This window comes from Hirundo rustica, chromosome 2 (genome assembly GCF_015227805.2).
Source record: "Hirundo rustica isolate bHirRus1 chromosome 2, bHirRus1.pri.v3, whole genome shotgun sequence".
Taxonomy (NCBI): Eukaryota; Metazoa; Chordata; class Aves; order Passeriformes; family Hirundinidae; genus Hirundo; species Hirundo rustica.
Window position 1 is genome coordinate 43,310,546 of NC_053451.1, and position 24,363 is coordinate 43,334,908.

The 24,363-nt window shown below is 41.1% G+C and overlaps 1 protein-coding gene across 6 annotated transcripts in view; it reads right to left on the minus strand.

The window, feature by feature from the left end:
* Positions 1 to 9,248: 9,248 nt before the first annotated feature.
* The window catches only part of ALKBH8 (alkB homolog 8, tRNA methyltransferase), a 54,110-nt gene continuing 38,995 nt past the window's right edge, over positions 9,249 to 24,363 (minus strand). For all 6 annotated transcript variants that reach the window (XM_040054944.2, XM_040054938.1, XM_040054939.1 and 3 more), the window contains exons 9-13: positions 23,306 to 23,412; positions 20,151 to 20,305; positions 19,037 to 19,302; positions 11,159 to 11,308; positions 9,249 to 9,964 (exon numbers count right to left, since the gene is read on the minus strand). In XM_040054944.2, the coding sequence (XP_039910878.1) occupies positions 9,395 to 9,964; positions 11,159 to 11,308; positions 19,037 to 19,302; positions 20,151 to 20,305; positions 23,306 to 23,412 (1,248 nt within the window). In that variant the 3' untranslated portion in view covers positions 9,249 to 9,394. The remainder of the gene's footprint in view (positions 9,965 to 11,158; positions 11,309 to 19,036; positions 19,303 to 20,150; positions 20,306 to 23,305; positions 23,413 to 24,363) is intronic.

Here is a 24,363-nt window from a genome sequence, read left to right on the forward strand (position 1 = left end):
TGGTTTTGGTTTTAAGTGAGATTAAAGCATATTGTTGATTCTTAAAGGTAGACCAGCTCCAGAGGCCACATCCCACAGAGTTGTATCAGCCCATTTGTTGCAAGAGCAGCAATACCTTAAATTGATATTGTTAGGAAAATTAATCCACGAACACTAGAGGTTTATGTCCAAAAAGGAGACAGAGGAGTCCTTTTACTTTATTCAAATAAAGGGAGAGGCCATGGGGCATTTCCCCTGGGGTCTCTCAGTTTTTCAGAGGACGCGGCCTCCTTTTTATCCTAATTTCCCAGCTGCATTTCCCTCTCTCTTTCCCCATTGGCTGAGGTACTTGGGAGGTACAGACTTCCCGAAATGCCTGAGATTCCCCTTTTAATGTATAACCCCCCTCATTTTTAATTTTTATGGGATATATGGGTTTTTCCCCATTGTTGCTTGTTTGTTTGTAAAGGCAAGTATCTTTTTTTCCATTCATCAATCACTAGAATCCTTCCCATTGTTTCTCTTATCTCTCAGTGCTGGTTTTATCTACCAGCAGACCCACGGCTTGTTTGTAAAGACAAATCTTGTCGTTCCTCTCAATATTGGAGACAGTTTACAGAGTAACCACAGCCTTTGGCTGCTCCTGAGACCTTGGGGCTGTCTTTGTCCTTTTCCCCTGCAGCGCTGTAGCTCAGTCCAATGCACACTTACATGGGCAGCACACAGCAAACTGAAGGGAGCTGCAGTAACTGTCCCAGCTGGACTTTACACGTGGAGTATTGCAGGAGAGTCTCCTCCTTTCACTGCAATATAGAGAATTTAAAAAGTTTGGAGCAGGTTTTTTTCTTATGAAAAGGTGAACACTCATGGGAAAAAATTGTTGAGATGAGTGAGGTCTTGCTCCATGAAAAGGGCTCCAAGGCACTACAGCACTGTGACAATAATTGTAGAGAGAATTTGACTGCCAGAGAGTGTTCATAATTGTCTCTTTCAGCAGCAACTTGAACAATTTACTCCTCTCCAATTTTCACCCCACAATTCCTGAAATTACTTTTCATTTTCCTTTGTGTTATACTACTGTGTTTAGAGGGAAGGGCCATTTCATATCCAATTCTTGTCTTAGCCCTTGACCCAGAAATAGCTGTAAATACTGAGTACTATGCCTGACATCCCAAGTCACTGTCTTTGTCACTGTTCTTGAAGGAAATCCTCTGACAAGCCCGACACTACCAGCTTGTCTTGCCACTCCCCTCATTTTGAAGCACAAAGGCCCCTCCAGGCCCCTGCTGATGCCAACACACGGGCTACACTAAGCAAGCATATGCCACTGTGCTGGATACCACCGTGCTGGAAAAGAGAACTTAAGTGGGAAGACACTGGATTTTCTTTAGCGTGCTTTTTGGGCTCTTTTGTCCTAGAAGTTTCAGAATGGGAGAGACCATAGTATGTCCAATAATCAAGTTCCATTTAATATTTCCCCATGATGTGATTTCAAGCGCTCACCCTGCCTCTCAGAATCATCTTAGGGAGCTCTTGACACAGGCAAGATATAAACACATCCCTGCAGGGTGTCCTGCCAAGATGGTGGATTCAGAAAGGGATTGGTCACATAGGAATAATGTCTTATTACGAAGTCTTTATGCCCCGTAAAGTCAAGTGCTTTTTATACAGGGAAAATGGGCAAGAAGTGATTTTTGACCCTATGTTTCCTCCTGCCTGTTCTCCCAGGAGACTACTTGGCATGTCAGCCTGCACAAGTGGATTGACTCAACTGAGAAATTATTTGAAAAGAACAAAAGTGAGGCAAGAACTCTGGCCATCCTAACAAACCTCCTACCAGGGATCTTGGAGAGATAAATCTAGCTGTGGCTGCAAGCTGGCTCCATGTCTTTCAGGTTTGGTAAAAGAAATGAGAGGGAATGGGAACAGCACCAGAGATTGCACAATTGTGTTTACTTAATCTGCAAGACATCAACAGAAAGAAAGAAAGAAAGTAATCTCAGTGATTCCTCTAGTTTAAAGCATGCAGGTAAGTTACATCTCCATTATCAGCTTTCCTTCATTCAAAGGAATTGGTGCAAATGTTGTTTACTCCAGAACATCTTCTAATTCACATCCTTGTCACATACAGCCTGAGACCCAAGAAAGCCTGAGACCCAAGAAGAATGCATGATAAATAAACTTTTTTTTCTTCTTTTTAAGTGTATTCTTGATACTCAACAGCTGGGCCAGAGGAAATATATCCTCTCATTGTGGTAGCTTGGTGAGAGGCATTGATGAATTCTAAATAAAATACCCTCTTAACCTTCCTCAGAGTATAGCATGAGGAGTGAGGAAAGTGAGATGTGAGGTGAGTACATGCAGCAGAAATAATTACAATGGCAACTAAAAAAAAAAAAAAAAAAAAAAAAAAAAAAAAAAAAAAAAAAAAAGGGAAGCATTCCTCAAAGAATGCTCAAAGAAACCTCAAAGAAACCAAGCTCTCCTGAAGAGCATAACCCCTTAACAAAAGGGTCATGAGGAATCTGCTAGCAACTGGTTCTTTTGATAAAACCATCATCAGGCTAGTTACCAGATGGGCTACTTACTAAAGGGCTTTATGTCAAAATTTCCCATTCTGAGATGCCATTCTGAGAGGCCCAGAGATAAATAACCTGTGGAGAGGATTTGAATGGGAAATATAAAGTGTTAGGATTTTCAAGGACTCAAGCATGTCATTACTTATGAGTCAAAGAGTTATTTCTGTATGGTAAATTAGGAAATCTAATGTGGGTGAAAATTCAGAGGCCATGAGACCACAAAGGAAATATGTACATAAAGAAAAGAGATGGATGGCACACAAACAAGTTCCCAGAATAGGACGTTGCTCACAAAGAATTGATTTGCAAAGAAAGAAAGAAAGAAGGGGGGGAACCAACAGATTTGTGTTAATAGATTTAGAGAGGACAGGAGAATGTACTGAAGTGAAGACTACGTACTGTGCAAATCACCTTTGGAAAGTAAGCAAGAGGCAAGTGGAAAAAAAAAGAATGAACAACCTCTTCTCTGTTTCTTATCCTTGCCATCTTTATCTAGAAGTATCAAGCAGTGTGAAAATCTGGGAAGCTTTGAAATCGGAACTGAAGGTAGGATTTGCCTTCTAATAGCAGGAATGTGGGATTCCCTGTAATTGTCCTAACAGAGCTTCAGATATTGCCAGACTGTAATTTGAATTTTTGCCAGAGCTGCAGCATACTGTGAAGGACTCTGTCTTCCCTGAGATGGGTGCTTTAGCAGTTCCCTGGTTGCAATTTTATGCTTTGAATTCATCCAAGTGCATGAGGAGCCTAACATTAGGGGCTGATGTGTGTTTGAGCAGTTGAATGTGGTGAGAAACATGCAGCTTCATCTTCTGCTCTGCACAAGGCATCAAAGATGAACTATCTGAGGAGAAAGGATGGCTCAGCAACACACTATGAGCTACTTTTATAGTTAGCAATTTCTAAACTCTCTCTAAGCCTTGCAATCACAGTTTCAGTTTTGATCTAGAGTCAGAATAAGACATCACATGAAGAAGCATAAAATAATTTCTAAAAATATATATTTTACATTAATTTATTCTACTGTCTTGTGCTTTCGTTCAATAGTTTTCCTTTTAATTAAATTTCAGTAGGGATATAAGACAAAGACATATCTAAAAATAAATACATCTATTTAGTTAATTGTGATTGAAGATTGGTTTTCTTTTTGAGGTTTTTTTTTTCAGATAAAGGGCATTAGATTTTTAATAAAGTAAGCTTGTCATCATGTTAAACTAATAAGCATTTCTGCATTTCAAGGAGAAATTTAATTAGTGATATTGCACTGGAACATCTCTCCACCTTATTTGCTTGTGAATTGGAAATTTCCTGTCACTGTTTTCGTAAAATCAAAGAAAATAATACTGCTGTTGTTGGGGTTGCTGTTTTGAAATGGTAAAGCATAGGGATATCCTGTGTAAGGGGTAGAGAAGAGTTTCAGGTCAGAGCACTCTCTCTGTGTCCCTGATCCAATTTAAACAAGGGTACCTTTAAAATAGTTTAGAATACTGGCAAAGTTTCTGAAAATTTTACAGTATTTGCACACCAGTGGTGGCTTGCTGCAAGCGCAGAAATGTGACAGCAATACTGTACAAAATTATATCAGCCAGATAAAAACAATCTGGGGTCTTGCTGTTGACATGAGCTGTAGACTTCAGCACAGGTGTCCTTTACAGCTCAGTGAGGTGGCTTGGCCAAGAAATTTGTGGATGAGAGCACCACCAGGCACAGAACAAGCTGTCTGCATTCAACAAGCATCTCTGTAGCAAATATCTGTTAAGGAGGCAGGTGAGAGAAGGAAAATGTTTAATTTGCAGCCACTTGAGATGTCAGGCATGGTCTTTCAGAAAGTTTAAACAAAGCAATGCAATTCTGATTCTGCCCCAAGAGGACATATGCTAGTTAAGGCAGAGCAAGTTATTTGCATAATAAATTAGGGTCCAAATGCTGATGTTGTCAGTATAAGCACTTCATATAAAGCACATTAACACACCTAAAAGAGATTTGTAATAATGAATGTCTTTCCCTCTTTTCTCCACAATAAATTATAGAAAACCATAGTGACACACAGAAAGTGATAATGACATGAAATCCTTAATTGTAACAGCAAGAAGAACACACAAAACAAAGCACACTGGAGACAGTAGCTATTAATCTTCTTTAGTATTTCTAGACAAATCTTTATCATTTTCACTTTACAAGTGGAAAGTGTTTCTGTGATATTCTGGAACTCTGAAACTAAAAGTTGGGGTTTTTTTAGATTCTGGTATGAAAATTTTGTAATGTATGGAAAATGTTATCGCTCTAAATCTCTCATAATTTATGTGTTTGGGAAGACTCCCCATCTACCTAGTACTGTCAGGGGAATAGTTTGCAAAACTCAGAACATTTGCTGTATGCAGTGACAGCTGCATGACATTTATTTTGGGCACATGGTTCCCCAAATGTGCTCATTGACATTCAATTTATACAGAGAACGTCTGACATCTGTATTTGTACTTGCATGAATTAGAAGTTTCATATTCATAATGCTTCTGTGAGAGGAAGAAGATTCCTAATCTTGGTATAAGAAAAGGAAGCAGCTGCAGAAACATGTGATGAAGTGACCATAATCCCCATTCCCCATCCCTCTGTGTCACTGCAAGGAGGAGTTAGAGGATCAGAAATAAAATTAAGACTGGCAAGAAGGAAAGGGTAGGGGGAAGGTGTTTTTAAGTTATAATTTTACTACTCCTTTTTCTGCTCTGGCCCATGATGGTAATTGGCAAGTGATCTCTCCCCAGTGACATCCCAACCTATGAGCCTTTCATTAAATTTTCTCTCCCCTCTCCAGCTGAGGAAGGGCATGATTGAGTGACTGGTGGGCACTAGAGAGTAAGAGTTGATCTTTTGCTCACTGTACCAAGGCCAGTCCTTCAAGCTCTCTAAAGAGAAGATGTGGTCCCCATTCAGCTTTTTGTGGCTCTCATTCAGCAGAGCAAGGCAATCAGCATGTTGTCCCTTGCCATCTGCTGTCCTACATCTCTCCCTGCTAAGCTTAAGTTGAGCACTTCCAGGGAAATCCAGCCTCTCTGAGGTCTGGAGGAGGTTTTTGTCATGGGGTTGGCTGCACCAGGACATCGGTCTGAAGGACCTCTATGAAATTAAAAGAAGTCCTCTACGTTTTGCAGGTTTTATTTTTTGCCTGCCCTGGAACAAGAAATCACCTCATCGTGTCCTTTGCTTTAAGCCCAGGGATGCTCTGAAGCCCCTGTTTTGTCAGGGCAGGACAGTGCAACACACGGTACAGGTCAGCCCAGTGCAGGGTCAGGGCACCTGACCTGGGGTGGCTTGGTGGTCTCTGCAATAGGAGGCTGGGAACAAGGGGGACAGTGACCCCCAAAGCAGCCACCTCTGGTCACACCACCAGATGTTTGCCTGTATGTGCCCAGAGCTAAACCAAGGATCGTATTTGGGCCAGAGTAGAAATTCCCACATCCTGGGCACACTGAGGCACTTTGAGGATGACTGGGACATCGGGGGGAATGCCAAAGGAGAGGCATTGGCATTCACAGCATAGGTCATGCTCACATGGAGCTTTGCTTTCCCTTTATCTTCTAGACTGCAAATGAATGATCATTTAAGCACATTTGTTATTTCAATAAGGCCAGAAAGGGAACGTAATTACTATGAAAACCAGTGCACCAGGAAACCTGTAACATTTAAACCCAACTGCTGACCTCAGAGTTTCATCACATTACCACTTCTAGGAGGTAAAAAGGGGCAAGTGAGTACTGCAGAGGGCAGCTGTGGTGGCACATAATTCTCTGTTGTAAATCTCTGCAATACATTTTGTTAACATCTACCTGCCTTCCTCCCTTGTCATCTTCTCTTTCACCACTTGATTCCTCTTTGAACGTCTGAAGAGACTCTCTGCCTTTAACCAAAGAAACATTTCATGATATTTCCAGGCCTCAGAGGATGTCAGAGTACTTTTAACTTTTCTACTGTCTTTGAAGAGATGGCTTGCCGCTGGAACTGTCCTCTGGCTCACAGCCCTCAGAAATGCCAGGAAAAGCCACTTTGGTAGGGAATGATGTACTGCATGTTCAACCCAGTGTGCCTGTCCAGGCAGCGTTCCCCAAGCTGGTGTTTCTCATGCCAGAACCTCCTTCCAGAACCAGGACCCACTGGAACTCACCACCATCGGGCTGCCTAGGACAGGCAGAGCAACACTTTCTGCTCTGAGCCAGCATGAAGTGGATCAAAAAAGCTGCCATGACTCAGCTAAAAGGAATACCTTGCAGGAAGACTGATGGCATCCAAGAGACTGACAATAAAATCTGACTCTTCTCTCAGACATACCAGGTGCTTCACTGCACACGTGGTGAGACAGAATCTGAGTTATTCATACATATGGCAATCAATAAATTATGTTAATCAGCCTGGAAGGTAAGAAATGCTAAATATGACACCAGACACTGCCTAATGCTGCCCCTGCCAGGGAAACAGAGGGAAAGCAGGAAAGCTCTACAGGAGCCACAGGGCCTGCAAAAAATAGATCAGTATTACATAAAGTCCCCATTCAATTATTCAGGTTTTGTGTACTTGACGCATTTGAGCCCCAGGTTAGAACAGTGCTTAACCCTGTGTCCAGTCAGAGCCAGCAGTGAATTTGGAGGCAGCATCTCTGAGCTATCCTCAGTCAGAACAAAGGTACATTGAGTAATCAAGCACAACTGCAGACCTGATTCCTAATTTGTCACACAAGGTCATGATATGGCAGCACTTCAGAAGGATTTTCAAGCAGTTAATTGTTCCTTGCCGGAACACCATATATTCCCGAAGAAAACGCAGCTACAGGCAACGTACAAACCCAGCAGCAAGCTGCTGTGTGCTCAGCAGGAGTCCAGGCACCAGCAAACACAGGGCCATGCAGACACAGAGTTCAGAGATGTGCCCTCCTACTTTATTCTACATGAATGCAATCCACATAATCAGAAGTAACAGGGAGCCCAGTTTTGTGAGTTAGTCCCTGCCCTTTCTCACAGTGACAGCACCAACATCATGTAGCACTGCACCCTGGAGCTGCTCAGGCTAGCTCTGGTCCCACAGTCCAGCCAGGAAAGGGGTGAGTTCCTGCACCCAAACACTTCAGTCCCAGTGCTGAAGCCAGCTCAGGCCTTGATTGCAAGACCGGTTTCCAGTTATGTGATACTCACTGAATGTGTGCAAATCAGCCCCTGAACATGCCCAAGAGGGCTCATTGCTACAGACACGCTTCTGTAAGAAAGAAATTGGTTAGGCCAAGGCCGCTGCTACATGGACAGCGTGTCCAGCTGAGGAATGAGACCTTCTTTCCCAAGGGCTCTTTGGAAGCAGAATACAAGCAAAGCACAGGCCAGGTGAATTATAGTGGCAGCAAGCTCTTCTCTTACTGCTCTTGATCCCCTTGGATTTTCTCCATTACAAGATGGGAGCCGAGGAGAAATGGTGACTGTGAGCAGGCTGCCAGCACAGCAGCCTTTAACCTGCACATGGGAGGCAGCAGGAGTAGGCCAAAGCTGTCCTCGAGCTGTCCTCAAAGTCCCCACATGATTTAGGATGGGCAGCTCGGTTTATATGCCATTATATACAGCAGCACAACCTGCTTATACCATAGATCTTGCTAACCTACAGCTGATCAATCAGTTTAACAGGCAATAGCTTAGCAGCACTGCTTCCAGAGGCAGCCCATTATTTTACTTCCACAAATGCATTCCAGGTGTCACACTCCTTTGGTAGCACAAGAGTTGTATCAAATAAACTGCACTAGTCCTTGTAGGCCCCAGCCAAAAGGGCTGCTCTGAGTCACCTAGTCCAGCATCAGTTCCCCTCTACTCCAGTCTTCTGTTCTTCTGAAGTGCATTAAATAAAACTTGCTCCACTGCCAACATTTAGAGATTGAAAACACCCAGCAGAAAACCTGCAGCAAAACTGTCTTCACTTTAATATTTTTCCCTTTTTTCCCTCCTGGGGGAATCTCAGAGTCACCCCACCCCCACAAGTCCTGGCGTTACAGGCACAGAGACATGCACTTGTAGGAATGCAGGTGTGTAGCAGAGCTGGTCTGGCTGTTCCAGCTGGGCTGGAACTCACACCTCCACAGGAGCTTTCACACAAGACTACAGATGAGCTACAGAAATCTGGGGGTGGACAGCATGAATTGTGGGTATTTCAGAGTCAAGGAAGAGAAAAATGTCTGTCGTATCCCCACTAACTTACCAGTTCCCTTTGAGGAAACCATCATTACCACAACCAAGAGAGTAAATTCCAAACTGAAAGAGACCTGCCACCCCTCACGGACACCAAAACAGGCAGGACCAAACTTGAGCGAACAGTGACTCTTGACTCTTCAGCTTAACTGCTTCATATGCCATTCACTCCCTCTTCACTGATCCACAATTTTACACAGCAAACAGCTCTGCCTTTCCTGCCCAGAGCTGCATTCCAATTAGCAATGGACTGCAGTGAAAACACTGCACATACATCAATATAAAATGGTGTAAGAGAAGGGAGAACCAAGCCCTTTGTCTCTCAAAGCTTAACACTGGCCTTAGTGATTTGCATGGGCGGTATTTTCCCACTTAATCCTCTTCACTGTAATTCAGAGAAGTAAAGCAAACAATCTGCAGAGGTAATAGCTTGAGTTTGGCCATTATTTTGTTAACGTATGCACACAGTGCTAGCCACTGTTATTAACTCAATATACAATCTTTATTCTGTTAATTTTAAAAAGAGGCAATAGCTGCAGCCTGCATTAAAAATATCTTTCACAAAATACCTTTCATTGTAAAAAACAAAGAAAACCCTACAGATAGTAGGGGAAGCATCACAGGCTACAACTTTTCTAGAATCACACACCAGTTTCCCTGATCATAGTAACTCTTTTGAACCCTCACACAATCCAGGGATCTGCACACTGCTTCCAGTTCCCCTTCACAGAATACATGGTAAAAGCGGTGGAAAACAGGGCTGAGCTCTCGTGATTCTTTGGAGCCACCTGGAACCAACACTGTATCGACGCTTTCCTCTTTCTTTTTAGTACCACTTTTCAGGTGCCAGGGAACCAGCAAATCCTGAGAGTGAAAGGAGGTTCTGTTAGTGTGAACAGGCAGTCTGAAGTCTGCTACTGGCTTGGTACCACAGCTTTCATCCTTCAAATCTTTAAGGAGCTGGTCAGACCATGCTGAGTCTTGCCTACTGTTATCAGGCACTTGGTCTCTAAGTGCTCTCTGGGCTGCACCAGTATTCATTTCCTTGTCCTTGTTTTTACTGCCATTCTTTTCCTTAAGGTATTTAGACTTCTGGTTTCTGTATTCTTGTTCCATTGCCCAGACATAAATGAGTGCTGTTCCACCAGGTCTTAGAAGCCGAGCTAGTTCTCGGATAGTAGCAAGTCTCCGCTCCTGGAAAGGAAAAGCAAAAGTGTGAAGCTAGTACATAAACAAGAAATCAGGAGAATGAAATGGCAGCAATTGTTCCTCACCCAGGATACAATAAAACTTGAAAAGAAGGTGTTTTTTCCCACTCTTTACTTTCATTCATAATATAGCCCATCACTGTGTGCAAGCCGAGACATTTTCCTAAACACAATTTCTTCATCATGACTTCATTCATGTCAAGCACTGGAAAAGGCTGTCCAGGGCAGTGGTGGATTCACCATCCCTGGAGGTATTTAAAGGACCTGTAGATGTGGCACTCAGGGACATGGTTTAGTGGTGAACTTGGCGGTGCTGGGTTAACAGCAGGACTGGATGATCTTAAAGGTCTTTTCCAGCCTCAATGATTCTACTATTCTCTTTCCATTTGAAAATAGTTCTGCGCTGAGCAGGATTTCTTGGACATTATCAGCCCACCTGGAAAAGCCAGACACATTTTCAAGAAGCTGATTCAGTGTTTAATATCCCAGATTTGAATCTACCACACCTGATGATGCACAGGCTAAGTTTGCAGCAGAATGGGTCTGACTTACAGTTTAAACACAGGTCCTCTGACCACACAAAGATATGTCAGCCTTCTCCAAAACAGACCTCCTTCTATGGAAATGTGAATGAATGGAAACATACACTGCATTTCTAATATGGAAAGATCTGTGGGACCTCTCTAAGTTGGTCTAGAAACTTGTTACCATGGCACAGTTTCTGCCAGGAGAACCTTACACAGCCCAGAGATACAGCAGACTGATGAGTAGTCTCCCTTTTGTTTGGAGATGGACCACCAATGCACAGATTAAAAAACGCAAAATCACAAGATCTGCCCAAGCGCCCAAGATCTGAGCTGGGAAACAATACATCTCTTGACTGCCAAAGTAGAGCCCCCTTCTCCAGTGTCATTAATTACAAGCACACAAAAATGAAATCCAAACAGAGGACCAAAGCTTCAGGGGGAGAAAGGGCATCTGAGAAGCAGAAGGAGATTGTGAACAGAAGTCTAAGAAGCAGCGGTAGCAAAACAGCTTAATTCTGCTCTGACAACTGCTTATACCAAGTGCAAACCTTGGATTTCTTCCTATTTTGTTCTTGCCTCTGCCTGTATTGCAGTATTAGCAGCTCTGCACAGCAATCCAACAGGACAGTGAGGCAGAGAGAGGAGTGACTTACTGCTGTTGAGAAGTGGTGGATTACAGCAATAGAGATGCAGGCGTCGCAAGAACCACTGCGGATTGGCACTGACAGGGCATCACAGACAAACGCCTGGAAATGTTTTTCTCCACAAATATCCACCAGGTTTTTGCTGCGGTCACAGCCAACCTAGAACAGAAAATGTTTCATTAAGCTTTTCATGAGAGGATAATTACAAGACTGGAAATATGATTTTCATTTGATGCTTACAGTAATAGAGTCATCACAGTCTCCTACTGAGGGAACACAGTTTAAAATCAAAACAAGAGCGAGTGTGAGAAAATAGCCTTAAGAGGAGTATATAGTTACCAGGTAGAGACAAAAAGAAAACAACCCTGATGCTGACTTAAAACAAAGATGAAAGACTGGATATTAGCTCATTATAGTAGCCTGATTTTGAACCAGCATAAGACGGACCAGGTTTCCAACTAACTTTTCTTCAAAATTCCCTCAAGGTGTCTTGAAATGAGCAAAATAAGAGGTGACCTAACATCAGTATTTTCTTTTCATTTCAACTGCCATTTGTAACTTGACAACATTTGAAGTACCCAAACACTGAATTCACAAAAGCTGATCTACAAGTGTAAGCAATTATCCAGTGACTTTGGTAGCATCACTGAAGTATGGCATACAGCTTCACTCATCACTCAGGTTTTGTCATTTCAGTGTGGGGAAGTGCTCAGATATTCTTCTCTTACCCCTCAGCATCACAATCCAAAAAAAAATTTAAGCTCAACACAATTTTCCAAGGTACTGTACAGTCCAGTGAAGTGACCCCTAGGACCATTTCAGAATACCTCATAAAACATTAATATTCTTCCCGCTTTAAACCCAGCGATTAGCCTGCTACATCTGTCCAGTGTCCACATCAAAGGCAATAAGACAAAACTTACCATCTTTGAAAAATCAGCATCTAGAAGGGCTTGCATAAAACCAATAAATTCAAATTGATCAAGACACCTTCTGAAAGAAATGGTGAGGCATGCTCCATCCTTGTTTTCATGTCTGCCGTGCACACTGAATATTCAAACCAAGGCCCTGCTACCAGGTTGTATAACACACTTTGCATATATGAGAATAATACCTTTATTTGTTTTCAATGACCAGCAACAAGTAGATAGCAGAGAACAGGTTCAGAATCCTAAATAATTACTGTTGACAGTGTTTATTACATTTCACACTGAAAGAATACTAAACTGTCTTTGATGCAAGAAGAATAGCAAACTTTGCCCTGCTTAATTTTAGTACCACTAAAATTAAAAATGTCTTTTGCAATGATTAATGAAAATATATTTATTTTCCATCATAATTTTTCTTTTTATCTGTTCAAATATTTTTATCTTTCTGCCTACCACCACAGTTTTGAAGAAAACCAGATTTCTGTTCCAGTCTTATATCCTGAAAGCTTACCAGTGAGCTGCCTTCTACTCAGGTCCCTGACTTTTGATCCAATGTAAATGAAACAGCTGTGAAAATGCCAACCTGACAATACAAGATAATCCTCCAAAAAACTATGAATATGTATATATTATCCTGCCAATTAGCAATAAACAGACCCGAAAAGATCAATCCCAACATTGCTTTCTTCACACTCATTCCTTGGTCTCTCGAATTTGCTAAAGCACTGAGTGAATTGTGTTGTTCATGAATAAAAGAAGGAAACCCTTGTTTACTTGAATGCAAACAAATCCCCATCATTTTACAGCGGCAGCCAACTGAAGTGCCTTTAAATTACTCTGAGAACCTGCATGTTAGTGATTGCACACCTCATTACCGGTACCCTTAACTACTTCTGCAATTAAGATATCGGCTTGCAGTAGTTAATAATAAAACTCAAAGGACCAAATTCACTGCTGGCAGAAGGAGGAAGAAGAATATTTGCAGCTTCCACTGATGGTAAGCCTTCCCAGAAAGTATTGTTCTGGCCCTCCGTATCTTGAGTGAAAATGGGCTGGATAATGGAACACAATCCCCCGCTCCCAAAATGACCTTGCAAAGGACTACAAGGTATGTTGATGAAATCCAATGAACTGAGAATGAGAACAAAGGCATGACTGCCAGATTGCAAAGTCCTCATTTGCATCTAAATTATATCAAATATTATGAAGTCAGGTTTACTTGTATTGACATGCTTTCTAAAGCAAATGTACATCCAAAGCAAAATGACGCTGTTTCACAGTGAAAATGGAACGGAACACTTCGAACACACAGCTGCTCTAAAATAGGTATATTAGGGTAAAACTTTATGTGGTTTTAAATGTAAACATGACAATAAGTGCTTTGCATATATGCATAAATGGTGAACATGGGGAGTCGCCACAGATGCCTGGTGCTGAAGCTAGGCAAATTTAGCATCCTTACTAGAATTATCTCTAGGTGATATTTCAAAATAATTATTATCACCACATTCCTGCATTTTCTAACTCACAAGAGACATGCAATCATTAAAAAACAAAGTACATTCATTTCAATCACTTAGAAAACAATAAGGTAGTAAAAAGCAGGTACGTTTAGTGGAGCAAAGTGGTACAGAAGTGTAGTGGTACAGGAAACACTTACTGCAAGGGACAGAGATCCCAAACTCAACTTTTCCCAATTCCATTACTAACTGATTTTTAAATTCTAAAGCATGCAGAAGCTTTGATGTAGATCTTCATCCTTGGAAGGGTTCAAAGGACTGTTTTAACTGAGAACAGGTTTTTCTCTCTCTAATTATATATATTGAAACAAATCTCAAAATGTATCAGGAAAGCTTTAATTTTTGCCACTTCATATCTCTATTTTTGATGCTCGGGACAGGATATTTATTGTCTTTGCTGGCATCTCTTCTAGAAGAGTGGAGAAAGGCAGATGAATTACTATTAATCCAGCATCCAAACCTGAAAGAATTTAGTACATCTCTGTGTGAGTCAAGCTGTATGTGTATGCTTTTAGGCTTTCTATTTCTTATTATCTATGATTCTTCTCAATCCTTTCTTATACCTCGGCTTTCCAAATCAAATTCCTTGCTCAAACTCCACAATTTCTCATATGTATCTCAAATGGCATGGTTGATTGTTCAGCTGAGCCTACCTCAGCATGTCCACCTCTCAGCAAGTTGCTCCACACCTTTCAATATTCCCATAAATAGGCCAGCTTCTCAGGCTTCTCAGATTTTGCTCCAGACATCTGTTCCCATATCCCTGCTTTTTTGGGAAGTACCTTCACTGGTCTCCTCACCATTTTTCGTGATGTAAACAATGGCTCACAGGAGCTCAAGAGTGGCCACTGAGAGGTCCTGTGACTGAAATCCACTTGGATTTCAGACAATGATTTTCAGTGTATAAATATTAAATGCATCCAACTCTTACTTTAAGACAGGAAATCCATATTAGTATGGAGGCCTGTAACTCTGTAACTAGAACCCCAACAAACACAAAACTTAGGAAAAGGGAAAAGGTATGTCATCATTCTGGCATACCACACCCTCTCTGGGCACACTGGACAATAAAAACCTTTAGACAATCAAAGTATTAAAAAAAAATATAGCCAAGATAAAAGAGGAGAAGGGAGGAAGAAACAAGTATCACACCTGTGACTTAGGTCTGAGTTTGCAGCAGCTCTGTACTGGCTTCCTGGAAAGGGATAACATAGGCAGTTATGCCATCCTGTTCCTCCAGGTTCCCGTGCACCGTCACGTCCATCTTTACAGCAAGGAGTAGCTAAAGTAGATTTTATAAAATCTGTTTAATGGAGAGGTTTGGTATTGATCATTAAGGGGCAAAAGACACTAATAAATAACTTGCTTTCTAATGATGTCGCAAATCTGCAAAAGATAAACCCTCTTGCGTGCTGAAAATAAAGATAGGTAAAGACAGGCTGAGGCTACCCACCACTGTGTGTTTTCTTCTAACATTATCTCATTATAAGCAACTCAGCCTGGTAGACTTAGTTCATTTAAGTATCTGGGAACCTGATTTATTCAGCACATTACAAAGTGATGAACAAAACGACATCTAATTCTGAAATCCAGCCACCGAATGGAATTATGTCGCTCTCCAGAGAAACACCTCAGCTATAACTAACAGCATGAGAAGCTCAAGAAACCAAATTACATTCCAGCAAACAAATTCATCTGGCTTTCAGCATTCCTTTCATGTAGGGTTTTGGTTTTCCACTGCATGTAGTCAAGGTATCTCTGAAAGCAAAGTGCTATGCCTAAGACCTGGAGTTCATTTCTCTGTGACAAAGAAACAGAACCAAGTGAAGCAATTCAGCTTTCATTCTAGATTTGTGCTGCTCTTGCCCAGTTCCTTCTGAGCTCTCTTCCCAGATCTCTCACCCATTTAATGACTCTTATTCACTGAGAGAAAAGGGCAGGAAAGGTTCATCTGTCTTGCCCTTCAGTTGCTAAGATTTGGTGAACTTACTCCAGGTATACCTCTACTAATTGGTTTTGTCCCTCCTGCTTTTACCCACTACTAAAATATCCTTGGGAGAGGAATCTACTCCCAATCTGTACAAACCCAGTGCAACTAAAACCCACCCAACTTTATGCAACCATACCACGGTAAATATTCACTCTCTCTCCTCCTCACACCCTGGAAAAATCAAATTTTTATATAGTTCTAGTAGATCTCAGTTTGGGAGAGTAATGCAGAAAACAGAGGTGTACATCTCAGAGCAAAAGCGGGTCTTGAAAGGTCTTGTGAAATATGAACTGTGTTACCAATTACCTCTGAATGACACACACAAGAGAAATAGGAATATCTGTATTAAAACAAATAATTTTGGCTCCTCTATTGCCATAATTTTTTTCTATCATCAGTACTCTGTCAATTATATCTACCCTATGGCATTTTCAGTTATTTGCCACTGAATATCCCACCAATTTATCAGTTCAATTAAAAATGTAAAATTTGAAAGATTTCAATGACTTTTCATTCACACCGTAGCCCTGTGAGGATTCTGAACGTTCCTGCAGAGACTTACACATCACCACACCTACCTGAACTCTGGAAACAAGGAGACAAAGCTAAAGTGTATAGAAATTAATGAGATCATTTCAATAGTATCAATGGAACCCTTGTGGTAATTGGCGGAATAGCTAAGGCTAAAACACATTGTTCCATAAAAATAAAACTTCTGCTTACAGATATGAATATTAAGCTTGAAAGCAGCTAAACAAAATCTGTTAAAATAATTCCTCCAAATGAGATTGGGTGGGGAGGGAATTGTGGGAAAACAACACTAAAACCATGTCTCTTTTTTGCATTCATTTAAACAATAACAAGGTGGGTGAGAGAGAAAAAGTAACCTGAAACCTCAGGTTAATTCAGCCTTTCTCCAACCTTTGTGCTAGCTACATCAGACAGGGATTCCATCTCCAGCTGAAACATCCTTAATCTGAATTTGTTTGTCATGGAATTGCTGCTCTCTCAGTGTCAGACTAATGCAACCATTACAGCACTGTCACTTTTGCTGCACCTGATGGACTTGTGCATTTCACTGTCACACAGGATACTCGAGTAGATAAGGCTGCATGCAATCATCCAGAGAAACTGAAGCAACTACAGTAGCACAGGCCACAGTGGAGATGTTTTCAGGCAGTACCTGAAGATTAAAGCCATCAAGAGAGCTACCTTAGCTGGGATCTACTATTAGCACTGCTACTTAAAGCATAGAAGTGAACACAGTAACCTGTAAAGCATATTGCTTGCCTTCAGGAAATGCTTGCCTCAGGTTTTCAGTACTTCTGAGTCAAAACATCCCAAGCCACAGAGCTGTGCCAACAGTGCTTTACCCAATCCCTACACAACTCCTAATTTCACAGCACTGCTTTATTGCTTCTTTTCCAACAGGATCTGGGCTAAGAGCTCCACTACACTGTGCACAAAAAAGAGAGGTAGAATTTATTAAGTTTTTGCCTGGATTTTATGCCTCCAACTAAATGAGGAGTAAATGAGGAAGAAAATTGATGTTCTGCATCTAGAGAGCATTCCCTTTATCTCAACAATACACCTGATACATAAAACATTCTGTAATCCCTCACCCTCAGCTCCATGACCAAACCATGGTAGATGGAACTAACAACACTTGAGATACCTTGTCAAAAGTTTAAAAACACCTGTAAACACAATACACACAGGGTTTTCTTTAACCACACTTTGGCTGCTACCGAAAAATAAATCTGGTAGAAAGAAGGAGTCAAATCCATCCTCCTGAGGTTCTGTGCTGATTTGTAGATGAAAAAAACCAAATGCAAAATCTTGAGTCTATCTTCATCTAGAAACCACTAGCTGTCACCAGTGGAAAATAAAATGTCAAGGGAGGCCAACTGAATGAAGCAATTCCCAGATTCTATTTTGCAACTGTTTCAACTGCTTCTTTAATAGTTTCCTCCCTATCACTGTTATTTTTCCTGCTTTTTATTTCTTCTGCAGACACACATGAAATTAGGTAACTCCTAAAGTAACAGAGGACAGGAGCTGGCCTTCCTTTGACTGTCAGCAAATATGGGATCTTTCCCTTCCTTAGCTGGTTATCTGTGGGCTGCAGAAAACAGACTGGTACTGGCAATTTCCGAACAAAGTATCTTACAGCAATTTCACCTTTCAAAGTGAAAACCTCCACAATTGCAATTTACCAAATCCATTCTAGGACCAGTTGACCTTCATGATACCCTGATAAATGTTTCTCCTCTCCAGTTAGGCTTGCTGTTTTTTCTTACTGGAGTCAGGACTGAAAGACTAGAAGAATGAAATTAATAATTAGGCTATAGCAGTCTGACATAAAGATGCCTACTTATTAACTGGTTGATGTTGTTCTAGCCCATAAGAACAGTAACGGAGATAATTCAGTAACACAAACAACATTGCAAATAACAACTTATCTTTTTAGCTGAATGTAAATAACAGGACAGAAACTCCTGAAACTGACAAACAGCTCCAAGTTTTATTAACAATAATGAATGCTTTGCCCTACATAGAAGTTTTCAAGTCTGATGGATTTCACAGTGTTTCACAGGACAAGCATGTGAAAGAATCAGACAATCCTGGAACAGGAGAGAGCAGATACCATAACAGACACTCCTCAGAGATTTCTTTTGGGTTAAGACAACAGCAAGTTTGACTCTTTTATTTCCCCCAAAATTGTCTTTTAAATATCTGCAATGAAAGCTATCTCTTGGTTCATATTTGTATCTCTCCCTGATAGGAAGGGAGAGAAGTAAAACTGGACTAAGTACAGACTGGGAGACAGGAGAGAAAATGAGAAAGAATTATGTCAGAACTGCCTAAAAGTGAAGAAAAGGGAGTGAAAGGTCAGAAATCTGTACCAAAGTTGAGATCCCTCTGTGAATTTTGTGTTGGCATATTTAATGGGCCTGTACATAGGGCCAGTAGGTGGAACAGCCAAACATGACATCATTCACAAATGAGATGTGTCACCAGGCCAGAGGGAACTGAAGCGGTCATGAAAAATAGCATTGCCCATGAAGATTTCACCCACCCACCAAAACAAATGAAAATTTTGTTGGAAGTATTCAAATTGCCCAACCACCTAAAAAGTTTATTCAACAACAACGACAAAACAGCCTAAACCATCCATTACAATTTTTCAATCCACTGCACCCATTACTATTTTTCTTAACGTATTTTTAATTACAAAGCAGAAGTGGCTTTGAAAAAAAGAAAAAGGTAATGCACATAACGAACACATGTGGAAACTTAAGACAACTGGCAATTGATCTTGGATCAGGAAACAGCTTTCTGTTCTTGGCATTCTTCCAATGCCAACCTGAACCTCCAACATGCTACAAGTGCATGACAGAATAAACACCAGAACCAGCAAGAACAACTGACAGTAGCTATTACTTACCATGTACAAATTGTCATTGATGCCGAGGTACTTCCCATTGCCACAACCAATATCAGCCACTATTGACCCTGTTGGAAGGGACCTGAGAAACTCTACGATTCGGGGCCATGGGCTATGTCTGGTACTGCTGAAGTGTGTGGCAATCTCTTCATACACCTTGTGTACATATTCTTGCTCCAGCTTTGAGGCCTCCATTTCATTCTGGGGAAATGCAGGTTGCACCGGACTCTGCTGCCCTTTCTGGCTGTCACAGACAGATGGGTAAACTAGATACAGCAACAGATACAAAATATTAATTTTTTAAAGCAATTCCTCATTGATTAAGCATATTTAGCAAAATTAAATTAAAAGTGAAATATTAAAACGCAAAAAAATGCTTCATTCCTCCTTTACCCTTTAAAAACTGAAATGCAGGTCAAACTACAAAAGTGTATGCAGGTCAAACTACAGAAGTGTTTGATGACCTGAAAATAAGTAACCGGACCACTTGTGCCAGAGGCTGCTTGCAGTGATCATTAATCTGCTATGTTAATGATGTTTATGTTCTCAAAACTGAGATAGTGCCCCCAATGCCAAAGACCATGACATCATTACAATTCAGCCTCTGAAATTCTGTTCTAAGGGTATAAATGGACTTCAGTTCTATGTAATCACTGAGCCACCTGTCTATTATTATCTCTACTGCCCTAAGACACATTACGTGGCTCTGTCATGGCAGCTATGAATGCTTCTCTTTCTCTAATGCACTTATTTTCTCAAAATTACAGGTCCCCTCAAAAAAAACCCAATGAAAACTGAGGAAAAAACTTGAAGAATAGTAGTTATTCCTATTTTGTTACATTATTAAGCACTTGAAACTTCAATGAAACACAAGATTCTGAATTACTTGCCTGGCTCTGGAGCAAGCCAAATGCCTTCCTGTATGGAGAAACTCCAGCAACCACATGAATGCAACCAATTCAAGCCATATATTATGCTATGAACCCTCCAGGAATAGCTATGACAACTGCCAAAACTATCCAAAGGAATCAAATTATTTGCTCAAAACAAAAAAAAGCTACCTATTGGTGATATAATAACAATTTTGACCTGAAGGTTGCCTCAAGGCACTTACTGCAATTGCAAGGGCTTCTCCTCACTTTCCTGAATGTAAATGATGTCCTTGTTTCCCTTCGATTTAATGTTAAATCTCCAGCATCAGCAGTGATTGTTCCAACTTTGTGCCCAAGTTCTGATGCTTGAATAACATCATATTTTCTGGGTGTGATCCTAAAATAAAGCAACACAAAATAAAGGAATAATTCAATTCGCATCAGAAAAAAACCCAATCCGTCTTTGTAAGAAGGCAATCCTAAAACTCTAAGAGAAATGGGATTACAACATCCTATTTAACATACTTTTGCCCTCTCATTTTCCAGCTTATTCAATTTAAGAGAGAAAAGAGATAACACAAACTAATGACGCAAATTAAAGTGTTGTTTAATTGCATGTAATTACATTTTCCTTCCCTCCCTCATTTTCTTCCATAAAGTTTGATTGTTTGTTTGTCTAGTACTTCTAGATATATATTTTTTGATATATTTATTTTTGTCCTGGTTTTGGCTAGGATAGAGTTAATTTTCTTCTAAGCATCTGTGCTAAGAGCAGCAGTGCTGTGTTTTGGATTTAGTACTAGAATAATGTTGATAACACACTTACGTTTTAGTTGTTGGTAAGCATTGCTTACTCTAAGTGAGGACTTTTCAGTTTCCCATGCTCTGCCAGTGAGGAGGGCACGAGAAGCTGGGAGAGAGCATGGCCAGGAGAGCTGACCCGAACTGGCCAGAGGGATATTCCACACCACAGAGCATCCTGCTCAGTGTATGAGCTGGGGATGGGCTGGGCATCAGTCACTGGGTGGTGAACAACTGCACCGTGCGTCACTTGTCTCTCTTGGGTTTTGCTCCTCTCTCTCACTTCCTTTCATTCTCTTACAAGGACTTCTCAATGGCAAAAATAAAATGCTGCACACCCTCTTGCTTGGCACAGAGTGGTTTTACTATTGCAGTGCCAAGAATAGAGTTCTGTCAGATTATCCAACCAAATATGAAACACATCACTGATGAACTTCATCAGAAAAGTCAGAATTTTACCTTCACCTATGAGTCAAAAAGAAAATACATCTTTTGTCCTTCTGGATGACACTGCATAGCTTATTTCTAAAGCATGCGTTTCTCTTTCACAGAGAACTGAACAAAAACGCTTTTCCTGTGCACTTTTTTAGTGGGGTCAAAACAAAGTTTTTAATTCCTTGGCATCCAAGCATACACAATGAAAACATGTCCAGATTAATTTCAAAACTGACTCTTGTGCTCTAATAATTTGACTTCTGAGGTGTAGATAAAAGGCATCACAAATGTCAGTAAAATACATTTTGACATTATGTATGCAAGTGAATTAGTTACAACTTCTCTCTGGATGATTTTAATTTTGATTACAATACGATGTTCCAGCGGCATGATGCAAATCTTACTCCTGTTGAATATCTTGACCTACTACTGCTTTTAAAAACATATAGAAAAACTGTACTTAGGAAAGGTGGACAAAAACCAGCACAGGAACCACTTGTACATGAGTAGGAAGATCCGGGATCTTCCTTTTCAATGTCGTTTATTCACTGGTTCTCAAAAGACATCATATGAAGGAACAAGTGAGTTAAGTAATAAACTCATTCCACGTTTTAATAGACAGGTACACTCTTCCAACTTCACTGCCTGCTGGCCAGTACTGCAAGTGCCCAGCATGCATCCTTCCACCTCCTGGGAGCGTGGCTGCCCAGGGCTGCTTGGAAGGAGCAGAGTTGGTAGCCCTGGAGAAAGCTGAGGCTCAGAGAGGGTGAGCCCTCCTTCCCCTGGGCACTGTGTTTAAATGGAGGCTGTCCCACTGGAGGCAGTTACAGCCTCAGATGCATCCCCAGCTCTGTCTGTGCGCAGCCACTACCTTCATCCTGGGCTGGTGCTCTGACCTGGCCCCAGCACAGCCCATGGGGCTGCCTGATGCCTGGGGCTGGGGACTGCCCACCAGCTTTCCTGGCCAGCAATGTCACTGACATGGAAACTGCACTGTGCTCTCAGAGCTGTACATGACCTCTCCAAAAGACAACTGACTGTATTTGACAGGACAGCATAAGAAACTTACAGTGCGGGTATCCATAGTCGGTCCTATATGTCAAACACCAAAGGAGTTCACTGCCCTGAGCATCTGTAATGATGCACATCAGAAGCACCAAGTGCTTTTTACAGCTATTTAATTTAACGAGGGAATATACAGGTGGTGTAAGAGCTCTATAAAATTAACAATGTAAAGGTTATCAGGGAGTTTGCATTCATTCTGTTTTCATAATACATATTAACCAGCAAAATTAAAAGGCAGAAAAATTTCTGCCAATAAAAGGATATGGTGTTTAACTTACAAAGAATATAATTAGGGTTTCCAACTGACTGCTGAACCAGTGACAGCTTAGGTGAAATAAAGAAAGAAATGCTTACTGTGGGCATTTCTGTCCAATACAGGGTTGCCATACACTCCTGAAATAAATGTATTACTGTCACACTCAGAAGCTCAGCAAGGTTTTAGCCTTTTGGTGAATTTTAGCACTCCAATTGTAACTATCTCCCAGCGGTGCATGATTTGAAAAGCATGTATTTAAATTCTAAAATAAGCAAAGCCCCCAGACATATTTCAAGAAATCTCTTTGCAGCATCCCAAAACTGCTCAATGCAGTCTTACCAGCAGCTAAAGTGTCCCTAAAGCAGCTGGGAACAGCTCAGGAAGACTCCCCTCTGCCACCCTCAGGCTCTCAGTGCAGGGGAAGTCAATCTCTTAAACTAGCCCCTCTCTCAAGCCTTTGGCATATGTGATCCAATGGGAAAAGCTGTAGGCTGAAAAGAGAGAAAGGCAATGGTGACACTAATTGCACTACAATCAATTCTTCGCCAGCTCAGAGTCATTGAGAACTTTCACACTGCAGATATGAGAGCGACTTCCTACTGAAAATTCACTTGTGACAGCAGCAGGAAACTACACCTCAGGGACTGGCAATTAGCTTCCTAAATCCCCAAGTTTTTCAATTTAACCTAAGCAGCATCTGAGCAACAGAGTGAATTTGTATATTAATTATAAAACTTGATTTCTTTCAGGCAATTTCAAACACAGAATGCCATTAAAAGAGCAAATAAACAACACTTATTATTCCTATATTATCAGCAATGCAGGGACTCTTCCACATACCCATGTGTCCACAGGTATCTGGATTCTCCAGTCATCACCAATAAACTGCACCGGGGCAACATAATTGCCACTGTATGGCCATCAGGGTGTTTGAAATCCATCACAATCTAAAAAGAAACAAAACCAGGCACCATGAATGAGCATAACTTATAGAGCTTCATATATATGACAGGTATTCCCAAATCCCAGCTTTGTCTCTAACACATTCAACTGAATATTGCTACGAAACAGCTACATATTTCCTAGGGATGCAAAAGTCTCCAGGTCTCTAGTCCTAAAGCTCCCTCTCTTACAGCACTATGTTCCCACCTCAGGCAGTCACAAATATATGCGTATAGAGATAATTAAAATTACGTACCAATTTCTTTTTACAATAAAAACTTTTTAAGAACAGTAGCACTGTTCAATCTCTGTGTGTACCTGTGAGGCAGGAAAGGATTGCCATCCCTCAACTAAAGGCAGCTGCACGAGAGGAAGAGAGGGCTCACTTGCTGTACCTCAAGCATCTGAAAGTAATGTACCCAGACCATACCAGCTACTGTCTTTTTGTGATGTCTATGCAGAGAGACAAGTTTCTCCACAGGGTTATTCATCCTAGCGTAAAATGTAGAGCTAAGTGATGTGGAATGACCTATGCCCTCTGGAATTGCCTATCCTTTCACAGTGGATGAGCTGAGACAATTAGCTTGGTAGATACGTAACATTCAGATAAGCAGTATTAGGGGAGAGAAATAATTTCCAACCTGCCCATATTCTTGGAGGTTTGAAGCACAACAAGCACGTCCCAAGATCCTGACTAACATGCCAACTACTAGACCATCCTTGTATTATCTGCCATCTGGCTTCCAGCCACGGCAATATACTGAGGTAACACTTTCAGCTTTATTCCAATTTCACAGCCCAGATGGCAGTGGTACATTTTGCTTCTGCTTGGGCCAGGAATGTTATCCTTTTACATTTCCCAAATGAGAGAAACTCTTGCTGTGGAAAATAAGGAGCAGGTCATTTAAGCAAGCCAAATGACTTACAGAAGACTTACTGAAAAAGAAAAGTGGTCA